Source organism: Lissotriton helveticus, chromosome 10 (genome assembly GCF_964261635.1).
Source record: "Lissotriton helveticus chromosome 10, aLisHel1.1, whole genome shotgun sequence".
Taxonomy (NCBI): Eukaryota; Metazoa; Chordata; class Amphibia; order Caudata; family Salamandridae; genus Lissotriton; species Lissotriton helveticus.
The window spans coordinates 1,037,143,794-1,037,169,753 of NC_136071.1; the positions used below are offsets into that span (position 1 = coordinate 1,037,143,794).

Genomic DNA, 25,960 nt, shown 5'->3' on the forward strand with positions numbered 1-25,960 from the left:
AATAACAAATTTCTCATATTTTGCCTTTTTGCACGGCCTACTCCCAAATATATTTTAGCAGATTTAACATGCTGAAATGTATCTGCAAAAAACTAAAAGGGTGTGATTGTTGTCACACAGAGGGTAATTCCAATCCCTGTGTGTTTAGAGAATTCACCTATTAACTCATAAGGGGGTTCTTAAAAGTAGATAGATTCTGCTTGAAGTACATATTGCCATATGCTATTCACAAGGAGCAGGTAGGAGATGGATATGATCAGTCAGAAATTGGATAGAATGTATTAGGATGGCACATGGGTATTCAAATGCTAATTTGTGTACTTTTATTTTGACATGATATGCTTTGCAATTGTCTCAAGGTTTATCAATGTGTTCAATACCTAACAAAGAATAAATGCTAACTTCCAAGTGCTGACATAATGGGAAGGTGGATTAGTTAGTACAGGAGAATATCTCTATGTGTTTTACTGTAGCTAGTCAGTTTCAGAAGGTGGGTCTTTGAAATTAAGTTAAGTACTAAACTGTAGGCTGCTGCTTAGTCCCTCCTGGTATGTACTTCATTGAAAACCCCATGTCAGATACCAGGTGAAGAAACGGATTTAGTAGACAGCATAATTTCAATGATTTTGAAGAAGTTCATCTTCCAGTATTGCACCCGGAGAAAGGGTTGGGTTGGCACTCAATAGTCTTCCTGTGAAATAAATTGTCATGGGAATAGAGTATGCAAAGAAATCAGTCAAAAATGTGTTCTGAAAATAAACTTTAAGAAGAATTCTCTCCCAACCGCTAACTACAATTAATTCAATGAGAGACTTTCTGCTTAAAGTAGACTTGAAAGGGTGTATATCTTCACATTCCTATAAGATATATATATTGAAAGTTCCTCAGGGGCTATCTCTGACAAGTCTGAGTACTATCCTCCAGTTTGAGGACAGTACAAGGAGTTTTCATCAATGTGTTGACTCCAGTAATAGTGCTTCACCATGACAAGAGTATCAGGTGTTAACCCTTATCTAATTGAACTTTTAATTAAGTTCCCTTCATTTGAAAAAGATCTCAAGGACTCTACTGTTGTTATTAAGAAGCTACAATATTGGAGATTCATAATCAATCAAAGACTCAACTCCAGCCAACTCAGAGCCTGGAATGGTTCAGGCAGGCAGATACAAGGTTTTTCTTCCAGTATCAAGAAGGACTACATTTTTGCAATGTTAAAACCAATTGCTAGAAGAGAGATTTGCTAGGAAATTGCGTCATCCCGATAGTGATGGTGAGTGTCTGAGTCAACGGAATACAGTTACTCCCAAATATTATACTATTGTAAAAAATGTCATAACAAGAGATTTGTTGTCTCTTTTCGCTCCAGGTATTAGCACTGTTAGTCAGTCCTTGAGCCTGGATACAGCAAGGACAAGTGGTCTCTCTTATACTTCAACATTTTTCCCTATCATAGAAGGAGTACGAGTTTTAACCTAGTGTCTCCAAGTATTCTGCTTCATTTTGAATATTTCTATTTAAATTATTATGATTAGACTACTTCTTTCAACCTTGTAGATAGCAACCCTGTTGGATATAGAGGTCTCTAGTTGGCAGAGGTCGGGACCCTGTCCAAGTAGGGACCACCACTCTAGTCAGGGCAAGTCAGATAACCTGTGATCACCCTCTGGTAGTTTGGCACAGAGCAGTCAGACTTATCTGAAGAGGGAACCTGTAAAGTATTTGTGTAACACACATCCACAGTAACATACACCACAAAGAAACTCCACATTGGTTTAGAAATATGGACAATAATTGTATAAATAAATCAAGACCACAATGACAAGAGTCCAATGAGTAGATGCATTTTTTAAGAATGAAAATGTGTTTCTAGCACTCAGAGGTAATAAGCTTCTACGGGGGTTATCTGGTCGCACTGGACCAGGGCAAAGTCAGCAGTTCATGCAGTCCGTGATGGAGCGCCGGCCAGGTACAGAAGGCACGCAAGCCCGGGGAACAGAGTATCTTGATCCTGGTCGTAACAGTGAGATGTGAAGGTGCGGACGAGTGATGCACCAATGTCAAACCCACAGTTGAGGTGATGCATCAATTTTCTCCATGCAATGATGGCAATTCGTCAGTTCGGAAAGCAAATCACTGTGCTGAGATGTGTTGGTTCTGAAGTGCGATGCATTCTCCATGCAGTCAAGGGGATGCATTGATCTCTCCACACTGCAGCAGCAGCGATGCGCAGTTCTAATGCATCAGGATCGCAAGGTAATATGATGGTTCCAAGAGCGATGCACCCGTTGAGTTACAGGCAGACTGGGGATGACTCTATTTCTCTCATGCCGGTATCTGTTCCATTTCCAGTGAACCAGGCACAGGAGCAAGTGTAGATACTTTGATAGCCCTGAGTGTTAAGCAAGAGGAGGCAAGCCAACCAGCACTTGGAGAACCCTTTGGTTGCAAGGCAGAGTCCAGTTCTCTCTCATCTGGGTCAGAGAGCAGCAGGCTGCAGGGCAGCAAAGCAGAAAATAACATTTCCAGATCAGCCTTCCAGCAGTGTTAGTCCTTGATGCAGCACAGCAGTACTTCTGACAGAGTTCAGTTACAGGTCCAAAAATGTCTGATTTGGTGGGGTCAGAGCCATAGTATTTACCGTACGTTTTGCATTTGAAGAGGGGATGACTTCAAAGTAGGGGCTATGAAGTGCACAGAAGCTCTTTCATGCCAGCCCTGATTCTAGACTAGCTGTGGGGGGAATCAGCCCTTTGTGTGTGGGTAGGGCACTGCCTATTCAGATGTATGTGTCGGCTCTTCCTTCCCTTCATGCCCAGGAGGAGCCATCACACTGCAGATGAGTACTCAGACACACCTAACCTTCCTGTGTTTTTGGCTGTTTAGAGGGAATGCACAAAGTGTAGCTGTCACCCACCCCAGAACTGTATTAGAGACAAGGTGCAGGCACACAGAGCTGTAAGAGCAAAGCAATGTCCACTTACTAAAAGTGTACTTACTAAAACAGTAATGTTAAACACAACTTTACCAGTAAAGATATTTATCATCACAATTCCAATGATATAAAACATGACATAGCTACTCCTTTCTAATTAGGAATTACAGCATAAACGTGTACTACGGAATTCCCATTGCTAACTTATGAGGGGAGTAGGCCTCACACTAGAGAAAGATGAATTTAGGTGTTTTTCACTACCGGGACATGCAAAACTTGGGCTACCTTGGGCCTATTTTAGGGGTGACTTATTTATAATAAAGGGGGAGTTTAAGGCATAGCAAAGGATTTTACAAGCCAATCCGGCAAACCGGCCTGCATGTCCCAAACACTGCACCCTTCTACAGAAAACTGCGAAATGATCAGCAACTTCTATAATGATAAAGTAGATAAAATCTACTCAACATTCAATCCAACGATCTCAGTGGCCCACAGCAGCAGTGAAAAATCAGATCCCCCCTGAACAAAAACCCAGCCCACTTGAATAGCTTCACCCCAATTTCTGAAGCATAGGTGGCCAAAACCATGAAAGAAATCAAATCCGGATAGTCCCTCAACCCCTGCCCCCATTTCATTTTTAGGCAGATCATGATCTCCCTTACCCCAGCTGTCACACTGCTCTTCAACAAATCCTTAGAAGTGGCAACTTTCCCTGAGACATGGAAGCAAGCCATAGTGACCCCACTGCTAAAAAAGCAGGCACAGATGTGAAAAATCCAGTCAATTATAGACCAATATCTCAACTCCCGTATCTTTCCAAAGTTTTGGAGAAGCTAGTAAACAGACAGCTGACAAAACACCTAGAAGATAACAACCTACTAGATAACTCCCAACAGGCTTCAGGGCCACCAACAGCACAGAGGCACTTTGCTGGCTGTTACGGACAACATCAGAAACTCCCTAGATCAAGGCAAAGCTTTTGCCCTGATCCTGTTGGGCCTGTCGGCAGCATTCGACACGGTCTCCCACCATCTTCTGCTAGAAAACCTACGGGAAAAAGGGATAAACGGGAAAGCCCTCAAATGGATTAGCTCCTTTCTGTGTAAAAGAACCCAAACGGTTCAACTAGGAGCCTACTTATCCAAGCCAAAACAACTGAAAAGTGGCGTCCCGCAGGGAGCATCCCTAAGCCCTACGCTGTTCAATGCTTATGTTTCATCTTTGGCACAAATTAGACCAAAGTGGTGCTTTGGGGTTTGCTCATACGCGGACGACACGCAACTCACCATAACTATTGGGAAGGGGCGTGAAGACACCAAAAACAAACTCTCTAGCTGCCTAACTGAAATGGCCAACTGGATGGCTGATCACTGCCTAAAGCTAAACGTGGATAAAACTGAGATCCTGCTTCTCGGAGGAGCCAAACGTATTTGGGACTCTTCTTGGTGGCCCTCCTCTCTAGGAGACGCCCGACACCCAAGCACTGTGCCAAAAACCTGGGTGTGACCATCGACGGCACATTATCCATGCAGGCCCACGTACGAACTCTATGTGGAAAAAGTTTCGCCACCCTGAAACTCCTAAAAAGGCTATTCCCATGGATTCCCGTGAAAAGCAGGAAGACAGTCACACAGGACCTGCTAGTCAGCAGGCTGGACTATGGCAATGCCCTTTTCATGGGCATGCCAGACTACCTATTCAAACGCCTACAGGTGGTGCAGAATGCTGCAGCAAAACTGGTATGCAACAAAGGCAAATACAGTTTTGCAAAGGAATGCCTAAAACAAATTCACTGGCTACCCATGCATCCAAGGGCCTGTTTCAAGCTCCTTGGTCATGCCCACAGGATACTTCATACCACAGGTCCCATGATCCTTAAAAACAAAATACACTTCTATTCCCCCGCCAGAACGCTGAGGTCGCAACACCTTGCTCTTGCTGAGACAAAAAAAATAAACAAATCTAGAACAGGCAGCCGTTCTTTCTCTTACCTGGCAGCACTGTACTGGAACGAGCTTCCAGTCGAACTTAGGCTGACCAAAGACTACAACACATTTAGGAAAAAACTTAAAACACATCTATTCCCAAAAGGATGATTTGGCCCCTCAATCTCACCCACCTACCTGCTACCGCAATCCCTAGCGCTGTGACATCCTCCGGTATAAATGTTGCGCTTTATAAATAAATAAATATTAAAAGGTTTTTAAATTACTCAGACCACAGTTAGGGAGTTATATCCTTCCTGTAATTTTTCACTGGTCCCATTGGTTCTAACAGTGTCTGCAGCTTAGTCAAGTTTTATTCTTTTACTCCAGAACTTATCCAGATATCTCATGAAAAAGCCAAATCAGACTCTCTAGATCTGTGCCCCCTTGAATTGCAGCCCTGCTCTCTAATCAGCTGGCCCCTGCAATATGCTACTTGTTTAATATATCAATTAATAAGTAAACAATCCTCTTGGTCAGGAAATCTATGCAGCTTAAGGACATGCATAAGAAGGCCAATATGCCAATATTGCACCCACAAACCTCACAAATTATGTGTCCATCTCTTTGCTCCCACTGTTGGGCAATTGTTGAAAGGTCAGTGTTAGAAATGGGAGGTCACATAACTCAATTAACTCACCACAAAAGAGACTCCACACAGGATTATTTAAAAATATATAAATATAAGTAATATTTTCCACTTGCATCGCCAATAGACACGTTTTTACAACAAACAGGAGAAGATCAAATTACATCAGGAACAAAGATACGAGGGTAAATAGCAGTAATCAATATATGTGATGGGCAGCAAAACCTTGAGATAGAAGATCTGAGATGGAGAACTAGCTTCTGCGGGGCAAGGGAGGTCCACCCCATTAAAGTCATGGTGTCATAAAGGCAAACCCCCAGAGTCAATAAACAACAGCAGTATGCAGATAAAAATCTATCCACCTCATTCTGCCCGAAAGAACAAGGACAGGGGGAAAATGCAATTAGGCCCAGGGAGAGCACCAAGCAGCTCTCACAGAAAGCCTGCACCAAGGAAATTGGAACTGGGAGTGGCAAGCACAAACAATAAATTAGTGACCCTAATGAAGTACAAACAAGCAAAGAATAAACAGTCTGTTTTTGGAATGCGAGAGGGATGCTGGGGTATGAGGATAAAAAAAGAGATTTTGAGGAACTAATGGTCAACAACATGATATACCTGCAGGAGGCATGGAGACAGTAAGAGGCGGGAAACAACTGCGCGTGGAAACTGCCTTGTCTGCTTTAAGCATGTTAATGCTTTTTGGTTTGTGATTTTTAACGAGGCTTACTTAAACTCACCTGCCTTCTTGTTAGCTGCCCAGTGACTTACAATCCTCTCAACGTATTTTACCGCTATCAGTAGCGGGACACAGCTCCATCTCCCTGCCCTCATTTCCGTCACCGGGGGGTCTATAAAATCATCACGGGTGCCTGGCCACGCAGCGCCAAAGGCAAGCCCGTCTGCGCCCATCCGCGCCAGGCTGGGACCCAGGGCCAAGACTCCTGCATCTTCAAACAGGGATATTGTAACTTACTCTCGCAAACAACTGTTGGATTACCGTATTAATTCATTTTCTGGCTGTACGCTCCTCAACCTTGAGAAAGAGTTTGACTCTTGTCTGTGTTGTAAACTGACAGTTCACTTAGGATTATGCAAGGTATCTAATGCTTTAACTTCTTCTACCCCTATTACACAGCTCATTAAATCGCAAGCGGAACATAACTTAGCACCCACCAAGGAATTTTCTTTTTTCAATATGAACTGTCGCTCACTCCCCAAACACCAGGCTGATGTTTTTGATCTACTAATGGACAAACAACAGGATGCCATCTTTCTTACAGAGACATGGTTGAACAATAGTTCTAGTCCAGATATAGTTGTTGCTTTGCCCCCTAACTATGTTATAGTTAGGAAGGATAGGGAGGATAAAAGAAGTGGGGGAATTGCTATAATTTTCAAAAACGAATATAGTTGCAAGTTTGATGATTTAAAGGTCGCTGGTTGTGAAGCTGCTTTGTTTAAGCTCGCTTTAACTCCACACTTCACTTTCTCAGGGATACTGGTCTATAGACCTACTGGGCCTGCCGGTCCTTGGGCCACAAACTTCCCTGATTTGGTCTCTCCTTTCCCGCTTCGATCGGCTAATTTTACAATTCTAGGGGACCTCAATCTCCATCTGGAGGATACTGTCTGTACCATTAGTAACACTCTTATCTCAGACTTAGCAGCTATTAATATTCTGCTTCATAACACTGGACCTACACACAAATCTATCGCATCCTATATTTTCGAACTTATCCAATATTGCATGTCCTACAGCAATTCCCTTGTGCTGGTCCAACCATTTTTTGGTTAGTTTTAAATTAATGATCACCGACAATGCACATGTGGCATCTTAATTTTAACAAACTTCTTTGTCATACGGCCCCTACTTTTATAAACAATCTTGAAATTGACCTAGCAATATTTCATAATTGGATTTGTGAAACTACAGACATTTGCTTACCCATTTCCAGTAAGAGGATCAACAACCACCGGCCTCTAGCCCCTTGGTTCTCAGATTTGTTAAAAGCTGAGAAAACCAAATGCAAAAATATGGAAAGACGGTGGAGAAGGGCATATGCATCTGAAGCCAAAACCACTTGCCTGCATGTTAAAAGGAAATATCACTCTCGCTGTAGGGCTGCGTGTGCGAAACATGTTGCCTCTACCTTATCTGATGCTAAGAATTGCTCTAAAACATTGTTTAAATGGTAAAAGAACTATCAGGTGCTTCAACACAGCCCACTAACCCCAATCTGAACGAAATACAATGCGAAGATCGTTCTCAATTCTTTACTAATAAAGTGGAAGTAATATACTCCTCTCTAACTGAGAATTTGCCATCATCTCCTGTGTTATTACCATCAGTCCCCAGTTATTTAACTGTGCCATCTGTTGATAAAGATCTGCCTGACATAAATTCCATCAATAAAGTAGAGAATTGGTCATTATTTGACATGACGTCCTTTAAATTGCATCTGGGCTGCATTAAATCTGGTTCTCCTTGCAACTCTTTCCCTATTTCTGTGCTGCGGCAGTTAGACCTGCCAATGCTTACAATCATTATGGAACTCCTAAATACTTCTCTAAAGGAATTTTCTGTTCCTTTGGAATGGAAACATGCAATGGTTATTCCATTATTGAAAAAGACTAATGTTGATTCTATGCTGCCGTGGAACTATCGGACAATTTCTTTGCTTCCTGTACTTTCTAAAATCATGGAGAGGCATATTAATGGACAATTGTCGCAGTTCATCGAAAAGAACAAGATTTTGCATTCTTCTCAATATGGTTTTCGTACAGGTTACTCTACTGAGACGACTCTCCTTGGCATAACTGAAATGCTGCGCCAAAATTGGGATGCAGGAAACACGGTCGCACTTGTCCTACTGGATTTAAGTGTGGCCTTTGACACGGTGTCCCATGCCGTGTTGATAAATGCTTTACACTCTATAGGGGTCACTGGTTCTGCTCTTGGCTGGTTAACCTCTTTTCTCACAGATCGTACGTTTCAGATTTTCTCTTCTGCAGCAAAATCCAAGAACTATTCATCCTCATATGGAGTCCCCCAGGGATCTATTCTCAGTCCGTTGTTATTTAACATATATGTTAGACCCTTGGCAGCTGTTGTTGAAGAAGTGGGGTTGTCGTTATTTTCATACGCTGACGACACTCAGATTATTTTCACTGCAGGAAAAAATTCAGAGCCTTCTGATCTTCAAACTGGGCTGACCAAAGCCGCATCTTGGATGCATGACAATTTTCTCAAGCTGAATGGTGAAAAAACGGAAGTTTTGGTACTGGGGAAAGCTAAAGAGCTCTGGGGTCCTCAACATTGGCCCACGGAAATGGGTGCAGTCCCGCCGCCTGCTCATCATGTTTGCAACCTTGGCTTTATTATTGACAACTCTCTATCTATGCATCATCAAGCCACGAAGGTTGCGGCAACATGCTTCACCTTTCTATCGTAGTTGAGAAAAATTGTATGGATGCTCCCTGGTCCAACTCAGAGAACCGTAGTCCAGGCTCTAATTACGTCTAGACTGGACTACGGTAACGTCCTCTATCTTGGAGCTAATAAAGATGTTATCCGAAAGCTTCAGAGAGTACACAATTCAGCAGCCAGATTGCCCTGTCGAACCCCGAGAACTGCTTCTGTTTCCACTTCCCTTAGAGATCTTCATTGGTTGAGAATTGAGAATCGGATTAAGTTTAAAGTTCTGAACTAAATATTCAGAATTAAGCACAGCATGGCTCCTATGTATGTGCAAAATATGGTTCACCTCTATTCACCTTCCCGTACTCTTAGATCTACTACTCAGGCTAAATTTCAGGTGCCAAGGATCAGACTATTTGTATGGGTGGCCGTTCCTTCTCTTATTTGGGCCCTGTTTTATGGAATATTCTTCCGCTGTCCCTTCGAACTCAGATGAACGTCACACTCTTTCGTAAATCCCTCCAAACCTGGCTTTTCAATCAGTAAGTTCCATTCCCCTTTTGGGCTGTTGTTTCTGCTTGGGGGCGCCGAGAAACTCTTATGGGTAGCTGTTGCGCCTAGATATAAATTTAAATAACATAACATAACATAACATCTAAGTAGTTGAAAGATAAAAGTAAATTTTTGAGACCAGGTTATAGAAAGTAAAGATGGGCTGTTAAAATATAGAACGATGAACGAAACTGGACTAGACTCCATGCAGCCATTAAATCAAGATACCTGAGAAAATTTTGAGGCCTTGCCTACAAACTCACCCAAGGCAAAAAAAACACAAATTTCAGTATTTCACCAAGTCGGTGGACAGAATATACTCAACAGTTATAAAAACTGGGTACCCCACTTCCACTATTAAGGCCAACATTACTAACAAGTGGGGAGAGAATGTATTGACTGAAAAAGCTTCAGAGTAGAGTGAGAAGAATCTCCAATTAATAGACACATCAAAGGGCACTCCAAAAGTATTGCGTCTCATGGCCTTTGAGAATCCACTACTGACATCAGTAAGGATTGAGCCTCTCGTTAGAGATGAAGCATATCCTAAAACAAGAAGCCAGTGGCCCCGCAAAAGAAAAGTCAGTAGGATACTAAGTAAACGAATAGGGTCTGGTGACCCGGGGCCAAGTGGATTTCCTGCTGCTCTTCTCAAATCAGAACACTCTTTGTGGGGACTGATTTTAATGTATGTTTATGCTAATACCGTGCTACCCCACAAGTACAGTTCCTGATAGCTGGCAAGTGTCCCTTTTTGTACCAATACATAAGAAGGGAGCCGACTATCACTGAGTAATTACCGTATGATAGCATTATTGGACGTAGAGGGAAAAAACTATGCCCGATTACTTATTGAGGAGGTAGAAGCGTGGGCAGCTGGAAAACAATTGATCCCATAGTTCCATTCTGGGTTTCAAAGCAATTGTTGCATCGAGGATAATTTGCTCACTTTGTCTTGTCTAATAGTGGATGCCATATGCCCACAATCTTTATCACTTTACGCCACCTTACTAATGAAGTCCTAATAAAGTAAGACAAGCTAAATGCGGAAAACCTAGTCTGCACAAACTTCTCGAATAATGCTTTAGAAAAATTGCTAATGAAGAACGTAAAGTGGCCCAAAACCTACAGGACTTAATGAACAAGGCTCTCAACAGTTGGTCATCTGATCTGTATACTACGGGCTCCTTACCAGATTTTCTGAGTTTACCTTTTACCAACAAGGCAAAATATACACTTATGATCCTGCAATGCAGTTTGATCCCCTAAAATGCTACCGGTATGGACGCTAAAATGGAGATATGAGTAAACAATGTAGATTATGCAGTAAATCAGAGGAATTGTTGCTACATGTTATGTTAATCTGTGACAGCCTAAAACCCTTGAGGCAGTTTTGGTTATGACCAATGTTTCACACCCTAATCATTAGATCATATAGGGATGCAATAGTTTGCTGCCTAAGAGGTGAATCGTGTCAGCTGTCAATTCGCTTCCTAAGATACAAGAAAGAGGTGGTAGAACTACAGCAATAGGCAGTTATCTCAGCTCCATAACGAGAGCAAGAAAATATGAACAAAATGCTGTTTGAAATTTTGCTTTAGGACAGAGGGGGCTGCTGCTGAATGACAGAAGCAGGGAGGAGGGTGGACTGTGTTTGCACTTTTTAAAATATGAATGTCTCTTTGGCTGGCCGTCTTGCGACGTGTGCACATTGAAACCTCTAATCCTGCTGTCTGAAGACAGCTGGGTCAGAGTAAGTGAAGGGCTCCATTGTCCTTGGGAGCAGCAAGTGAGGTTGCTCCCTCAAAATCAGGGCTCTGCGCTCACAGCATGAGAGCAGCATCAGGATTGGTGCCCGCACTGCAGCATTCGGTTGAGAAGAGGTCCAGTTGAGAATAGGTCCGGAGTTGAGGATACAGGAGGACATCTATTCAGATTTTGTTTCTAATAAAATCTTTGCACATGCACACCCGCCCCTCTACTCCTCCCTGTAGATGCCTGCCACCACTGAATCTAGGGACCTCAGATATACTAAGCGCTTTTAGGGTGGGCTGTGTGTAATAATGGGAAGTGTGCAATTTGTCTGAAGGATAACTAGGAACTACAGATTTATGTTGGGCAAGGTTTTTATTAGGTCGGCTTTTGTGTAATAATGGAAATTATGGAGTTTTGATTATAGATTTTGATGTGTACATTAATTTATTAGAGCACCTTATTAGGGCACTGTCAGTGCAATAATGAGAACTGCACAATGTCAACTGAAGGTTAACTAGGACTTTTATGTTGGGCAAGACTTTTATTGGGTTAGGTTTTGTATTGAAATGGGAGCTGTGCAATTTCGATTGAAGGTTTTGTCAGAGATCCTTCTCCTCAAAACTGTGGTGTTCAGTGGGGTTATACGCGGGACTCCGCTTTGCACCTCATTCTAAGTTTCCTGGTATGGAGTAAATAAGGGAATACAACTCTTGGAGGGCTATGGCCAATAAAGAGAAGTGCGCAGTTTTAACTGTAAGTCTTATATATTATCATGTGTAATTTAAATTTGGTTTGTGAACTGGGCTTCAGGTACTCCATTGTGAGGGCAGGAAACCTATTGACAACATTATTTATCTGAACCAGTGTTATAAAGAAGACTTGCAAATAATTATCGAGGGTATGGATAAGGAGGATTATATGGTTACTAGGCGGTGAATGGTGGACGGGTTTGGGAGACGCATATTTTGCTGTAGTTATTTTTATTAATCGAAACGTTTAACAAATTTGAATGTGAGTGCATTCAGAAATAAAGCCAATTTTGAGTCTACAGTGGTATATGTATTGTTCCTTCGAGCTTGCTAAGATTCAGGAAAATAACTAACGACGTTCATATTTAAGTACAATCGCCACATGGCAGAATGCTTTCCACCACTTTGTCTTACAGTTCCACCACAAATTCTCACCTGAAATTACAATACAGACAAACCTACGTGCCCCAAATTCCACCCTTATTTACATCTTCCTTACAGAACACAAGTACAAAACAACTTACTAAATACGTAACTGAAAATGTGTAAAAGTAGGTAACTTAAGAGATGTAAATCTATATACAGTATAAATAACTCGTTGTAAATACTTGAACATTTTTCTATTTAGAAGAGGTGAAATGCAAAGCCATTTTACGCAACGTTACTACGCAATTCAAATAATAGGCAATACCTAAGAACGTATGGAGTTCATGTCTCTTCTTCAGAAAATGTAAGCGATGTGTACTGTTTTAAAAGTTAGATTACATTTTCGTCAAATGGCTGCAATAATCTTTTTAGATGTGTTTTTTTTCAGGGTCTGTCTTTCGTGAATGGTCATCTGGGACATTCCCATGACGTGGCAATGGAATCTGAGTTAAGTGGCCAATCTGGGAGGGTAAAATCAACATCAACCATACAGTTGGTAAGTCAGTCCAATTACTCTTTTCTTAGTAAATTCTTGCAATCTCTACACCTGTGTGCACATTTAACTCTTCCGTTTGGACGGATAATGGACTTTGGCTTGAAAAGCAGTAACATCCTTTTCAAGGCAGTTTCCAGGTTCTTAAACAGTAAAATGACTGAAGTGCATTTTCACAAAGCCATTGGTCACTTAAATTGGAGCTAAATTGTTATTATAGCAATTACTATAATATTATGGTCACAGTATTAGGGAGTGTGAGAAAGTGCCCTCTTTCTGCATTGTTGCTCCCACTTTTTGCTGAATCGTTGATGTGCTTTGACTAAGTGTGCCCTGGGCTCCTGCTAATCAGGTGCCCAGGGCCTATGTTTTTTCCCTAAAACTGCATTGAAGCCTAAACCCAATTGGCATCCCGGGCCACAGGTCAACCCCTGGTAAAGGGTACCACCGATACCCAGGGCACTGTGACCAGCGAAGACCTCTAAGGGCTGCAGTACTTATTGTTCTATCCAGAGAGGCCCTGTACCTTTACACACACACACAGCCTTTGCAGGCTGCATTTCTCGGTGCAGAACAAAGTGAACAGTCAACATGACACAGCCTACAACCCATTGCCCTGGCATAGATCAGTCATCCCTCTAGCTGGATGGACTATACCAGTGGTGAGGGTACAGGCGCATGAGCCCTGTATCCCTATAGAGTCATAGTCCATTCTTAAACATTGTAAGTGCAGTGCTGCCATTAAGAGTATAGGGTGCTAGGAGTTTGTCATTATGAACTCCACAGCACCAAAATGGCTACACTGAAAACTGAGAAGTTTGGTATCAAACTTCTCAGGACATTAAACCCACACTAATTCCAGTGTGGGATTTAATTAAAAAAGCACACAGATGGCATCTTAGAGATGCCCTCTGAAAACTAACCTACCACTACTGTCCTGGCTGAGTGGCTGCTTTCAGTTGCCACCACCAGACATGTTTCTGGACCGCTGGGTCGTGAACCTGCAGCTCTCGGGGGTCGGAAACAATGCACATCCTGGGACGAGGTGCAAAGCCTCCTCCCCCGGGATTGGCAGGGTCCTCGAAGGGGAAGCTTGTTATGTTATGTTATGTTATTCACTTTTGTATCGCGCTCGAATCACCTGGGGACATCTCGGCGCTTTTACTCTAATTCACCTCTGAGGTAGGACAGTGAGAGGACAAATTTAATACAGGAGAGCTTTTAAATGTTCCCTAAAAACGAGGTAGGAGGGGATTTCTCGTAAGGAGAGTGGAAGACTATTCCAGTATTTGGGGCGAGAGAAAGCCATGCCCCCGGATCGCTGGCGTCTGATACGGGGCACAAGAAGCAGCTGCTGTGTGCAGGATCTTAAGCAGCGAGTTGGCACATATCTTTCCAATCTATTCTGGAGATATTCAGGACCCTGACACTGAAGTGCACGGAAGGTAAGGCAGCAGATCTTAAAAAGGCTCTCTGCTTGATTGGAAGCCAGTGTAGCTGTCTCAGCAGTGGTTGTGAGGAGGTGCCAGCCTGCATATTCAGAACCAGCCTGGCAGCCGTGTTCTGAATCACCTGTAGTTTTTTCAGAGCCGTAGCTCCCACTTCGGCTAGCAGGGCGTTCCCGTAGTCCATACGGCTCATCACCACGGCCTGAGTTATTAATCTGCGATGTTCTAAGGGGATGAACGGCAGGATCTTCCGTAGTAATCTTAGTCTATAGTAACAAGCCCCTGATATTGCGGCTACCTGATCTTGCATGGACAAGGACTGATTTAATTTTATGCCCAAATTGTTGACACAAGGCTTCGGAATTGGAGGTGGGCTGTGTTTAGATGGCCACCAATCTTTTGACCAGACTGCTTCGGCCTTCCCCAGAAGCATGACTTCCGTCTTGCTTGGATTTAACTGTAAGCAGTTGTTGGTCAACCAGTTGGAAATTGCAGAGATTCCTCTTGCAAAGCGGAGTCTGTCAGCTTCTGGGTCTTGGCCAATGTTAAAAAGCAGCTGGGTATCATCAGCGTACGATATAATATCAAACCCCAGTGCTTCCACCACCGTAGCCAAAGGGGCCAAATAGATATTAAAAAGCGTAGGGCTAAGGCAGGAGCCCTGGGGGACGCCCTTATCCAATGATGTTCTTACGGATTGGTGGGGGCCCAAAATTACCATTTGGGAGCGATCTGTCAAGAAGTTCCGGAGTCATTTATGAGCCAGTCCCTGAATGCCACATGCGCTTAGCCTCTCCGCGAGCCTGGAATGGGAGATGGTATCAAAGGCCGCGGAGAGGTCAAGCAGAATCAGAATTGCTGAGCTGCTCGTGTCCAATTTTGTTCTTAAAGTATCCGTCACAGATAGTAGGGCCGTTTCTGTGCTGAATCTTCGGCGGAAGCCGGACTGGGATGCATCCAGAATCCTATTTTCCTCCAGGTAGCTGTTCAGTTGCCTATTGACCAGGCTTTCCAATATTTAACCCAGAAGAGGAAGCAAGGAGATGGGCCGGTAATTGCCCAGCTCTGACGGGTCGGCCGAAGGTTTTTTAAAATGAGGCGCACGAGGGCTTCCTTCCAAGGTGTCGGAATTACTCCTTCCCTAATAGATAAGTTAAAGATCTTTTGTACTGAGGGGGCCAGAATGTGAGATAAGAGCGACATTATTTTAGGTGGACAAAGGTCCATTGGTCACCCTGATTTGGCAGATGTAAGCGCCGTTTGGATTTCAAGTAGCGTAAAAGGTTCAAAGTGTTCAAGAGAACACCTGGGCCCTGTGGTGTCACCATTTGAGTTATTTGTATCCGAAAAACTAGCCAGGTTCTTTATGGAGAAGTTCGCGTAGATTTTTTCGATTTTCTTATAGAAAAACTCAGCCAGTGAGTCACAGAGATCCTTTGTCTCAATGGCAGGTTGTTTACACACGAGGGTTCCACAAAGTCCTTTACTATATCAAAGAGGGCCTTGGCGGAGTTATTGGAGTGCTCCATTTGATTTGGGATGAACACACTTTAAGGTTTTGATGGTATGCTGCCAAGGCAGCTTTATATTGTTGTTTTAATTGGACTGTTTTATTGCGTCTCCATTGTCTTTCAAGTTTCTTGCATGCAGATTTTTCCTGGCTCAGTTCTGGGGTAAACCGTGTGGCTGAGTTACGTCTAGGGGCAAATCTAGCTTTCTGTTTCATTGGGATGATAACATCCAACACTTTCTTCAGCCCCTCATTAAATTGTATCAGCCTATTTTCCACACCCTGGTCCCCTGTCAGTGTGGTAGTCCGATAGGCCTCCTCAAAAACTTGGGGGGGAAGCTTGTCCCACTGCCTGTGCACCATGGGGCACCTACCCGCAGGTGGGCTGCAAAGGCCCTGAACGGGCGAGGGGGAAGCGAACTTGATCATGCAATGGTCAGTCCAGACGAGGGGCTGTGGGAGATCGAATTTGAGCTGCTCTATGTAAGTAAAAACTAAGTCGAGAGTGTGACTGCCATCATGAGTGGGCCCTTGTATTCTTTGGTGGAGTCTCAATTGTTCCATATCTGTGAGTAATTTGTTTTCCTCTGGTGAGGAATTGAGTTCCCCATGGTAATTAAAGTCACTGAGTACTAAAAACTTGGTGGCTGCCAGGGCATACGTGGCTATCGAGTCTATCAGTGAGTCTGAAAAATCATTTTTCGGTCCCGGAGGCCGATAAGCCAATGCACCCGCCCAGCTCTCTGAAGCTGAGAACGTTACTTTGAAAATGCCCAATTCTAGCACCTCATCCATTTGCACTAGCGACCAGGAGATGTTAATATGCTGCTTGCATGCAATAGCTATGCCTCCCCCTACTTTTCCCTTCCTGTCCAGATGTAAAAATGTATAGTTTTCAGGGATGGCGATATTAATAGTAGGGTAGTTGGTGGAGTTCAGACAAGTTTCGGTCGTAAAGCAGATATCAGGGGAGTGGGAGTTTAGCATGTCCCATATTTCAAACTGGTGTCTGGCTAGAGACCTAACATTACATAGCATAAAGGTGTACGCCTCCTCATTTGCGAGCCTTGGAATATGACTTGGTTCTGAGTGGGACCCCTTGAAGTCTACAGCAACGATAGGCAACAGGACCTTCTAACTGTGCCGGGAACTTAATATGGCAGTTAGGCATATTCCCTCCTGAGCTACAGGTCGTCCTCTGGATTTTGTGAAGTTCAGCTGAAGAGTAGACTAGGGGCTTCGTGTAGGTCGCGGCTAGTAGGGAGCTGGCAGGGGACATAGCCCTTAGCCCCGTCCTGCCGCGGACGGGCGCAGACGGGCTTACCTTTGGCACACCTTCGGCGCGCCAAAGGCGCGCCCGCTGCCCACGTCCGCTGCCCGCGTCCGCTGCGCGAAGGCATCAGGTATACTTTTATAATGACGCCGCTCGCGTCAGCTGCCTGAGCCGCACCCCCACCGCCCCGCCTCCGAGGTGGGCGTGGGATGTGACCGCATCGTTAAGGGGAGGAATAGACACCGCACCTAATCGGCGGAGCCTGAGAGTCAGCACTTCAATGTGCAGGTCAGTTTTAAAAATCAAGCACAGGAACTAACAAAGGAAATGAAACAAAGTAAAGAATTTAAAAACACCACACGCTTCCTAACCCCCGGCTTTCCGCCTCAGGGGTGAAAGAGTAGCTTCTTTCTGAGTGACTTAAAAGTGGGACCCCTGGTCGCATTTGAGAGCTTACCCAGGACACATGCTGCTTTCAGCATCTGGTCCCTACTGGTTCTGACCCCCACTTTGGGAGGGAGAACTGGCGGGAACCAAAAGTGAGGAAAAGGGGTGTGCCCACCTCTACCAACTTCAGCCCTCAGGTGGGGGAGGCGAGGTGAAGCACAACTCTCTGTCCCCACCATCTTGCAGATGGGGGGACACAGCCAACCACGGAAAGGCATATGCCACCCTCACACTGAAGGGTGGCATGATTGCGGGCGTACCCAGCCCAGGGAAGGGACCAATTGGTCCCAACCTTTTACCTACAGGTAACATCCCTAAATATAGTATTTAGGGGCACCACTGAACCTTGCTTCCTCAGACAAGAACCAACTACAAGAAAACAAGGACCGAGCAGCCATGCCCAAGCTAACAAGTAGAAGACACCCACCGACTTTGCCCCAGCCCTACCGGCCTGTCTCCACCTCGAACCTGCTCCAGCGAAATCCTGGTGTGTCCTGCAGCCAGCAACCTCAAAAGCCCCAGAGGACCAGCCTGCTTCAACCACAAAGATTGCATCTCCCGTGAAAACCGGATTTGTTCATCCCCAACCTCTGGCCCAGGCCGGAAACCTCAAAGCTGCCCCACTATGCACCCGTCATCCACGACCCGAGCTCGAGTTGGCAAACACAGCGAGGAGGTCTCCCCGGCAATCCTGACCCAAGATACAGCGATCCCTGACCTGCCGCAAGCCTCCAGCCGATGCTTGCAGGCTCAAGCTGGAAGGTCTCCCCAACCGCGATCAGGAGCTGGTAAGAAGATCTAACCCTAAAAAGCACCCCTGCACCCGACGCCCCACAGCCTTGGGTGTCCCAACCGACAGTGCCTACTCAACCCCCTACATTCAAACTTACCTCTCAAAGTGGTGGTCGCACCCAGGAGAGCTTCGTCCCTGAGCCTCCCGTGCTTTTGCAAACCGGAGACTCCCCATTGAAAGCTGCAGGGCTTCCGACACCAAAACAGCACTCTGCACCCAGCCGCCCCAGTGCAGCTGCGGGTGAATCTTATGTACTGGCTTAAGCCCCATTTGCCTTCAGCTTAAGTCCAAGAGCTTTTCTCCCACAACCCAGTGGCCTGCTCGTCAGCAGCCACCAACCGAGGCCCCTAATCCCCCATTGGATAACATTGGGTCTCAGCACTCTACACCCGGACGCCCTAGCGCAGCTGAAGTTGTAACAAGAGTGTATCCTTGATCCTGGGGGGCCCCTTAGTCTAACCCCATAATACCAACTCCCACAACAAAGTACTTTCCTTTGAACCGTTAACACAATTTTCTGCCATAGGATAACATTGACTGCTTTTCTATGAAAAGTTTCTAAGTGTGGAGTTGGAAAACGTAAAGAAATTCTTTACAATTGTACTAACTAACACAAACGAGTTTACTTACCTGTTTACAGGAAAGGTCCCAGTATAGTATCCAGGTATACTACACTGTGTAAGAAAAGTAATCTCAAAAGTAACCTACCTGTAATTTTACTAAAAAGCTCATTCGAAGTATCTGTACTGTATTACAAAGCATTGCATTTCTCAGTGACATTACTGTAAATCAAAACAAAGTACATATCCAAGTACAATTCAAACTGTAGTAAATAAAATAACTAAAAGAATAATTTTATACAAGAACAATTGGTCTGAAGTTCAGTCTTTGAGTGCGTGAATTCATTTGCTGACTGATTGTGTACTACAAATGCTTAACACTGTCCTCTGATAAAGCCTTACTGTTCGACCACACTACCACAAATAGAGAGTAAGGTGCTATATAACTTTACCTCTGCCTTCCTTTGGGGTTCCACTGGACTCTGTGCACACTATACCTCACTTTGGTATAGCACATACAGATCCAACTTCCTACATTAGAGTGAGCCCCCTAGAAAGTTTGTGATCTCCCTCAAACTGGCAAGCTTGTGGCTTTTCTCAGACTTTTCCAAGGCACGTTCTCCCCTCAATACTACCAAAGATTTACTCCTTTCAAGGGCATCGAATTCTGAATCTGGGTTGGGAATTGGAATGGAGCATCCCCCAAATAAGTACTGTGTAGGTGAAGTGGTTTCTTTTAGTGGAAACATATATATTTGCCTTGTGGAGACCTTGTATTTTTAAATGTGGAATTGCAGTTGTGTAAGTGTACATGTAAACTGTATGCATATACTCGTGAAATAATGGGAATGAGTAAAAAACTCAGGTGACTCAGGTTACCCGGAGAAGTTGCTGAATGATTTAAATCCCATAGTATTGAGAAATTTGCAAAGCTTCCTGCAGGGATGAATTTGTGACTACTTTTCAAGACTCGAGCACTGAACATTCAGTAGAAAAACACAAACTGAATATTTAAGAATCAGTTCACAAGCTGCTCGATTTTTACAGTAGTACACTATTATAAACCTACCAAATTTGCTAATACAAAAACGTAGGAACAGTAAAAAAAATCTTTTAAAATGATACTATAACAGTCCAATGCATACTTGTCTAACAGCTGATTAAATAAAAATGCCCATGTTATTTATCCCAAGGTTTCTTTTTCTTTAATGACTTTAGTTAACATTTTAATTGAACAGGGTTGGCGTTAAAAAATTCCCAGATCGCAGTGAGGTGAAGTCTTCTTTTACACACCAGTACCCTAACTTGTTCTTAAATGGTGTTAGTAGTCAAAAACATTTACCAAGCACTGGTGTGTACACAAATCGATCTCTGAAAGCATCATCTATCAATTACATCTCACCACAGGGTTAGAAAATTTCAAACGATTCTAATCCAATTACACACAGACTACAAACTGATTTCTCAGAGCTTATTCTAAGCAAAAATTAGAACTATGAGTGAACATTTAGAAACACTGCACCAAGCATCCTGGTCCTCATTTGAAAGGCAGGTTCTGTTTTATTTCGTGCCAGCATGTCATGCACAACTTCATAGCATCCATCGCCCCTCCCTCTCTTCCCTTCATTACATTCATGAGGCATTCCTGCCTCACCAGCCACCAATACCACGTAATGTTCCACAGTTCCAAGTTAGATTATGGTACTCTATTTTACATTATACTACGTTTGTGTTGTGTCAAGTCATGGTATGTTATTCGAAAATGGTCATATTAGTGCTGTGGTATTTGAATATCTCAAAATCTACCATTAATAATGACCTAAGACGTCGGTAGGAATGGTGAGTGTCAATAGAGAATTGTAGGGTGTGGCCAATGTAGAGGCTGTGATTACCTTCAGAGTTGTAACTGAGTGCGTGCCAACATAAAGCTGCTCTGCTTTTCCCGTACTGCAATAAACTTCAACATTTCAGGCAGCACGAACAAGGCAAATGTGATGTTAGAATTATGGAACGGTGCATATTAATCCCCCATAATTTAAGGGTATGTGGGGTAAGGGAATCTTCTAATGGAGTCATGTTTTCTGTGACAGAAAAAGGGAATAAGGTTAAATGCCAAATTGCACATGCTCCCAGATCCTAAGGCAGTCGTATTTTCATGGTGTAGACATTCTGCACATGGTATTCAGACAGAACATCGAGTTGGAAATGTCAATGTTCTCAAATATCGAGTTGGAAATGTCGACTTACACAAATATCGAGTTGGAAATATAGTGGCTCAGAAATATCGAAAACAAGAATATCGTGGTCAAGACTATTGAATTTAAGGTAAGAAATATAGTTTTAAAAAATAAAGAAGTCATTAATATCGTTTGGAAAAATATAGTTATTTAAAAGATCGATTTTTTATTTAGTGTATGTATTTTAGTTCATATTTTAAATGTAGTTGATGTATTTTTTTGTATAAGTATTGTTCATGTTTTTTAATATATGTGTTATATTTTTAGTAGTTATCAATTTTATGTTAAGTCAATTTTGCATTTTTTAGTTCCGTAGCGGGTTGTGGGTTTATTGGGAATAGGATGGGAAGTAATTTAATTACATAAATTTATGATAATTTTTTATTTATCAATACAATACACTATTATAAACCTACCAAATTTGCTAATACAAAAAGGTAAGAACAGTAAAAAAAAATCTTTTAAAATGATACTATAACAGTCCAATGCATACTTGTCTAACAGCTGATTAAATAAAAATGCCCATGTTATTTATCCCAAGGTTTCTTTTTCTTTAATGACTTTAGTTAACATTTTAATTGAACAGGGTTGGCGTTAAAAAATTCCCAGATCGCAGTGAGGTGAAGTCTTCTTTTACACACCAGTACCCTAACTTGTTCTTAAATGGTGTTAGTAGTCAAAAACATTTACCAAGCACTGGTGTGTACACAAATCGATCTCTGAAAGCATCATCTATCAATTACATCTCACCACAGGGTTAGAACATTTCAAACGATTCTAATCCAATTACACACAGACTACAAACTGTTTCTCAGAGCTTATTCTAAGCATAAATTAGAACTATGAGTGAACATTTAGAAACACTGCACCAAGCATCCTGGTCCTCATTTGAAAGGCAGGTTCTGTTTTATTTCGTGCCAGCATGTCATGCACAACTTCATAGCATCCATCGCCCCTCCCTCTCTTCCCTTCATTACATTCATGAGGCATTCCTGCCTCACCAGCCACCAATACCACGTAATGTTCCACAGTTCCAAGTTAGATTATGGTACTCTATTTTACATTATACTACGTTTGTGTTGTGTCAAGTCATGTTATGTTATTCGAAAATGGTCATATTAGTGCTGTGTTATTTGAATATCTCAAAATCTACCATTAATAACGACCTAAGACGTCGGTAGGAATGGTGAGTGTCAATAGAGAATTGTAGGGTGTGGCCAATGTAGAGGCTGTGATTACCTTCAGAGTTGTAACTGAGTGCGTGCCAACATAAAGCTGCTCTGCTTTTCCCGTACTGCAATAAACTTCAACATTTCAGGCAGCACGAACAAGGCAAATGTGATGTTAGAATTATGGAACGGTGCATATTAATCCCCCATAATTTAAGGGTATGTGGGGTAAGGGAATCTTCTAATGGAGTCATGTTTTCTGTGACAGAAAAAGGGAATAAGGTTAAATGCCAAATTGCACATGCTCCCAGATCCTAAGGCAGTCGTATTTTCATGGTGTAGACATTCTGCACATGGTATTCAGACAGAACATCGAGTTGGAAATGTCAATGTTCTCAAATATCGAGTTGGAAATGTCGACTTACACAAATATCGAGTTGGAAATATAGTGGCTCAGAAATATCGAAAACAAGAATATCGTGGTCAAGACTATTGAATTTAAGGTAAGAAATATAGTTTTAAAAAATAAAGAAGTCATTAATATCGTTTGGAAAAATATAGTTATTTAAAAGATCGATTTTTTATTTAGTGTATGTATTTTAGTTCATATTTTAAATGTAGTTGATGTATTTTTTTGTATAAGTATTGTTCATGTTTTTTAATATATGTGTTATATTTTTAGTAGTTATCAATTTTATGTTAAGTCAATTTTGCATTTTTTAGTTCCGTAGCGGGTTGTGGGTTTATTGGGAATAGGATGGGAAGTAATTTAATTACATAAATTTATGAGAATTTTTTATTTATCAATACAATACACTATTATAAACCTACCAAATTTGCTAATACAAAAAGGTAAGAACAGTAAAAAAAAATCTTTTAAAATGATACTATAACAGTCCAATGCATACTTGTCTAACAGCTGATTAAATAAAAATGCCCATGTTATTTATCCCAAGGTTTCTTTTTCTTTAATGACTTTAGTTAACATTTTAATTGAACAGGGTTGGCGTTAAAAAATTCCCAGATCGCAGTGAGGTGAAGTCTTCTTTTACACACCAGTACCCTAACTTGTTCTTAAATGGTGTTAGTAGTCAAAAACATTTACCAAGCACTGGTGTGTACACAAATCGATCTCTGAAAGCATCATCTATCAATTACATCTCACCACAGGGTTAGAACATTTCAAACGATTCTAATCCAATTACACACAGACTACAAACTGTTTCTCAGAGCTTATTCTAAGCATAAATTAGAACTATGAGTGAACATTTAGAAACACTGCACCAAGCATCCTGGTCCTCATTTGAAAGGCAGGTTCTGTTTTATTTCGTGCCAGCATGTCATGCACAACTTCATAGCATCCATCGCCCCTCCCTCTCTTCCCTTCATTACATTCATGAGGCATTCCTGCCTCACCAGCCACCAATACCACGTAATGTTCCACAGTTCCAAGTTAGATTATGGTACTCTATTTTACATTATACTACGTTTGTGTTGTGTCAAGTCATGTTATGTTATTCGAAAATGGTCATATTAGTGCTGTGTTATTTGAATATCTCAAAATCTACCATTAATAACGACCTAAGACGTCGGTAGGAATGGTGAGTGTCAATAGAGAATTGTAGGGTGTGGCCAATGTAGAGGCTGTGATTACCTTCAGAGTTGTAACTGAGTGCGTGCCAACATAAAGCTGCTCTGCTTTTCCCGTACTGCAATAAACTTCAACATTTCAGGCAGCACGAACAAGGCAAATGTGATGTTAGAATTATGGAACGGTGCATATTAATCCCCCATAATTTAAGGGTATGTGGGGTAAGGGAATCTTCTAATGGAGTCATGTTTTCTGTGACAGAAAAAGGGAATAAGGTTAAATGCCAAATTGCACATGCTCCCAGATCCTAAGGCAGTCGTATTTTCATGGTGTAGACATTCTGCACATGGTATTCAGACAGAACATCGAGTTGGAAATGTCAATGTTCTCAAATATCGAGTTGGAAATGTCGACTTACACAAATATCGAGTTGGAAATATAGTGGCTCAGAAATATCGAAAACAAGAATATCGTGGTCAAGACTATTGAATTTAAGGTAAGAAATATTGTTTTAAAAAATAAAGAAGTCATTAATATCGTTTGGAAAAATATAGTTATTTAAAAGATCGATTTTTTATTTAGTGTATGTATTTTAGTTCATATTTTAAATGTAGTTGATGTATTTTTTTGTATAAGTATTGTTCATGTTTTTTAATATATGTGTTATATTTTTAGTAGTTATCAATTTTATGTTAAGTCAATTTTGCATTTTTTAGTTCCGTAGCGGGTTGTGGGTGCCGCTCGCGCAAGGAGTCTGAACTGTTTGCCTGTTTCCCTTGCACCAGGACTGATTGGGCGCTCTTACCACGGGGATTTCTCTTGTCAGGACCGACCGGCCGCAGCGGAGGTGAGAGGCGGAGGCGAGCGGGACTGCGAGGACCAGCAGTCCATCTGGCAGCGCCAGCTGGTTCCTCTTCCCGCCGCGCCTCGCGCCCCCTCCCAGTGCCACGCCCCCCTGCCTGAAGCTGTACTTTACTCCTCGCGGCCCCCGCTTCGCGGGAGCCGCTCGCGCAAGGAGTCTGAACTGTTTGCCTGTTTCCCTTGCACCAGGACTGATTGGGCGCTCTTACCACGGGGATTTCTCTTGTCAGGACCGACCGGCCGCAGCGGAGGTGAGAGGCGGAGGCGAGCGGGACTGCGAGGACCAGCAGTCCATCTGGCAGCGCCAGCTGGTTCCTCTTCCCGCCGCGCCTCGCGCCCCCTCCCAGTGCCACGCCCCCCTGCCTGAAGCTGTACTTTACTCCTCGCGGCCCCCGCTTCGCGGGTGCCGCTCGCGCAAGGAGTCTGAACTGTTTGCCTGTTTCCCTTGCACCAGGACTGATTGGGCGCTCTTACCACGGGGATTTCTCTTGTCAGGACCGACCGGCCGCAGCGGAGGTGAGAGGCGGAGGCGAGCGGGACTGCGAGGACCAGCAGTCCATCTGGCAGCGCCAGCTGGTTCCTCTTCCCGCCGCGCCTCGCGCCCCCTCCCAGTGCCACGCCCCCCTGTTATACCTAGGAGAATCGCCTCACACGCGCAGCGGGACGCGCGCGGGGCGGTCACCGGGGCGAAGACCGGGCAAAGAGCGGGCCGTTCTAGGCCGTTAGAGGCCGGCAGAGACCGGACCGGGCCGCCCCTCTAACATCCACGCTAAGTTGTCCCACACCCATCTCACCATGGCATCCAGAGCATTAAGGAGCAAGTCGGTGCAACATGGCGCAAGCACCCTGGAAAAATTTTTCCCCAAGGCATGCTCTCAAATTAGCAAGTGCCACTCATCCACGGATTCTCACCACGAGATGGAACCTGAAAGTGTGTTCCTGGAACTTGGAGAATCTGCCTCTAATGATGTCAGTACACCAATTACCACGGACGCTACCCACATGTCTCTGCTGGATAGTATCGATCAGACTATTGAGTCGGTGCTCCGGCAGTTAAGAACTCCGGTTACACAGAGGGATCGGGTCTCCCCAGGGTCATCGGGGGTTGCCGACCACTCTGCTGTCTTGGACAATATGGGCATAAACACGCTGGAAGCAGGCCAACCGGC

The 25,960-nt window shown here is 43.3% G+C and overlaps 1 protein-coding gene across 1 annotated transcript in view; it reads left to right on the forward strand.

Annotated features, from left to right (window-relative positions):
* Nucleotides 1–25,960, forward strand: part of SLC39A12 (solute carrier family 39 member 12) — a 402,419-nt gene that overhangs the window by 259,411 nt on the left and 117,048 nt on the right. Inside the window, exon 9 of the mRNA XM_078664420.1 lies at nt 12,798–12,905. Within this exon, the coding sequence (XP_078520546.1) occupies nt 12,798–12,905 (108 nt within the window). The remainder of the gene's footprint in view (nt 1–12,797; nt 12,906–25,960) is intronic.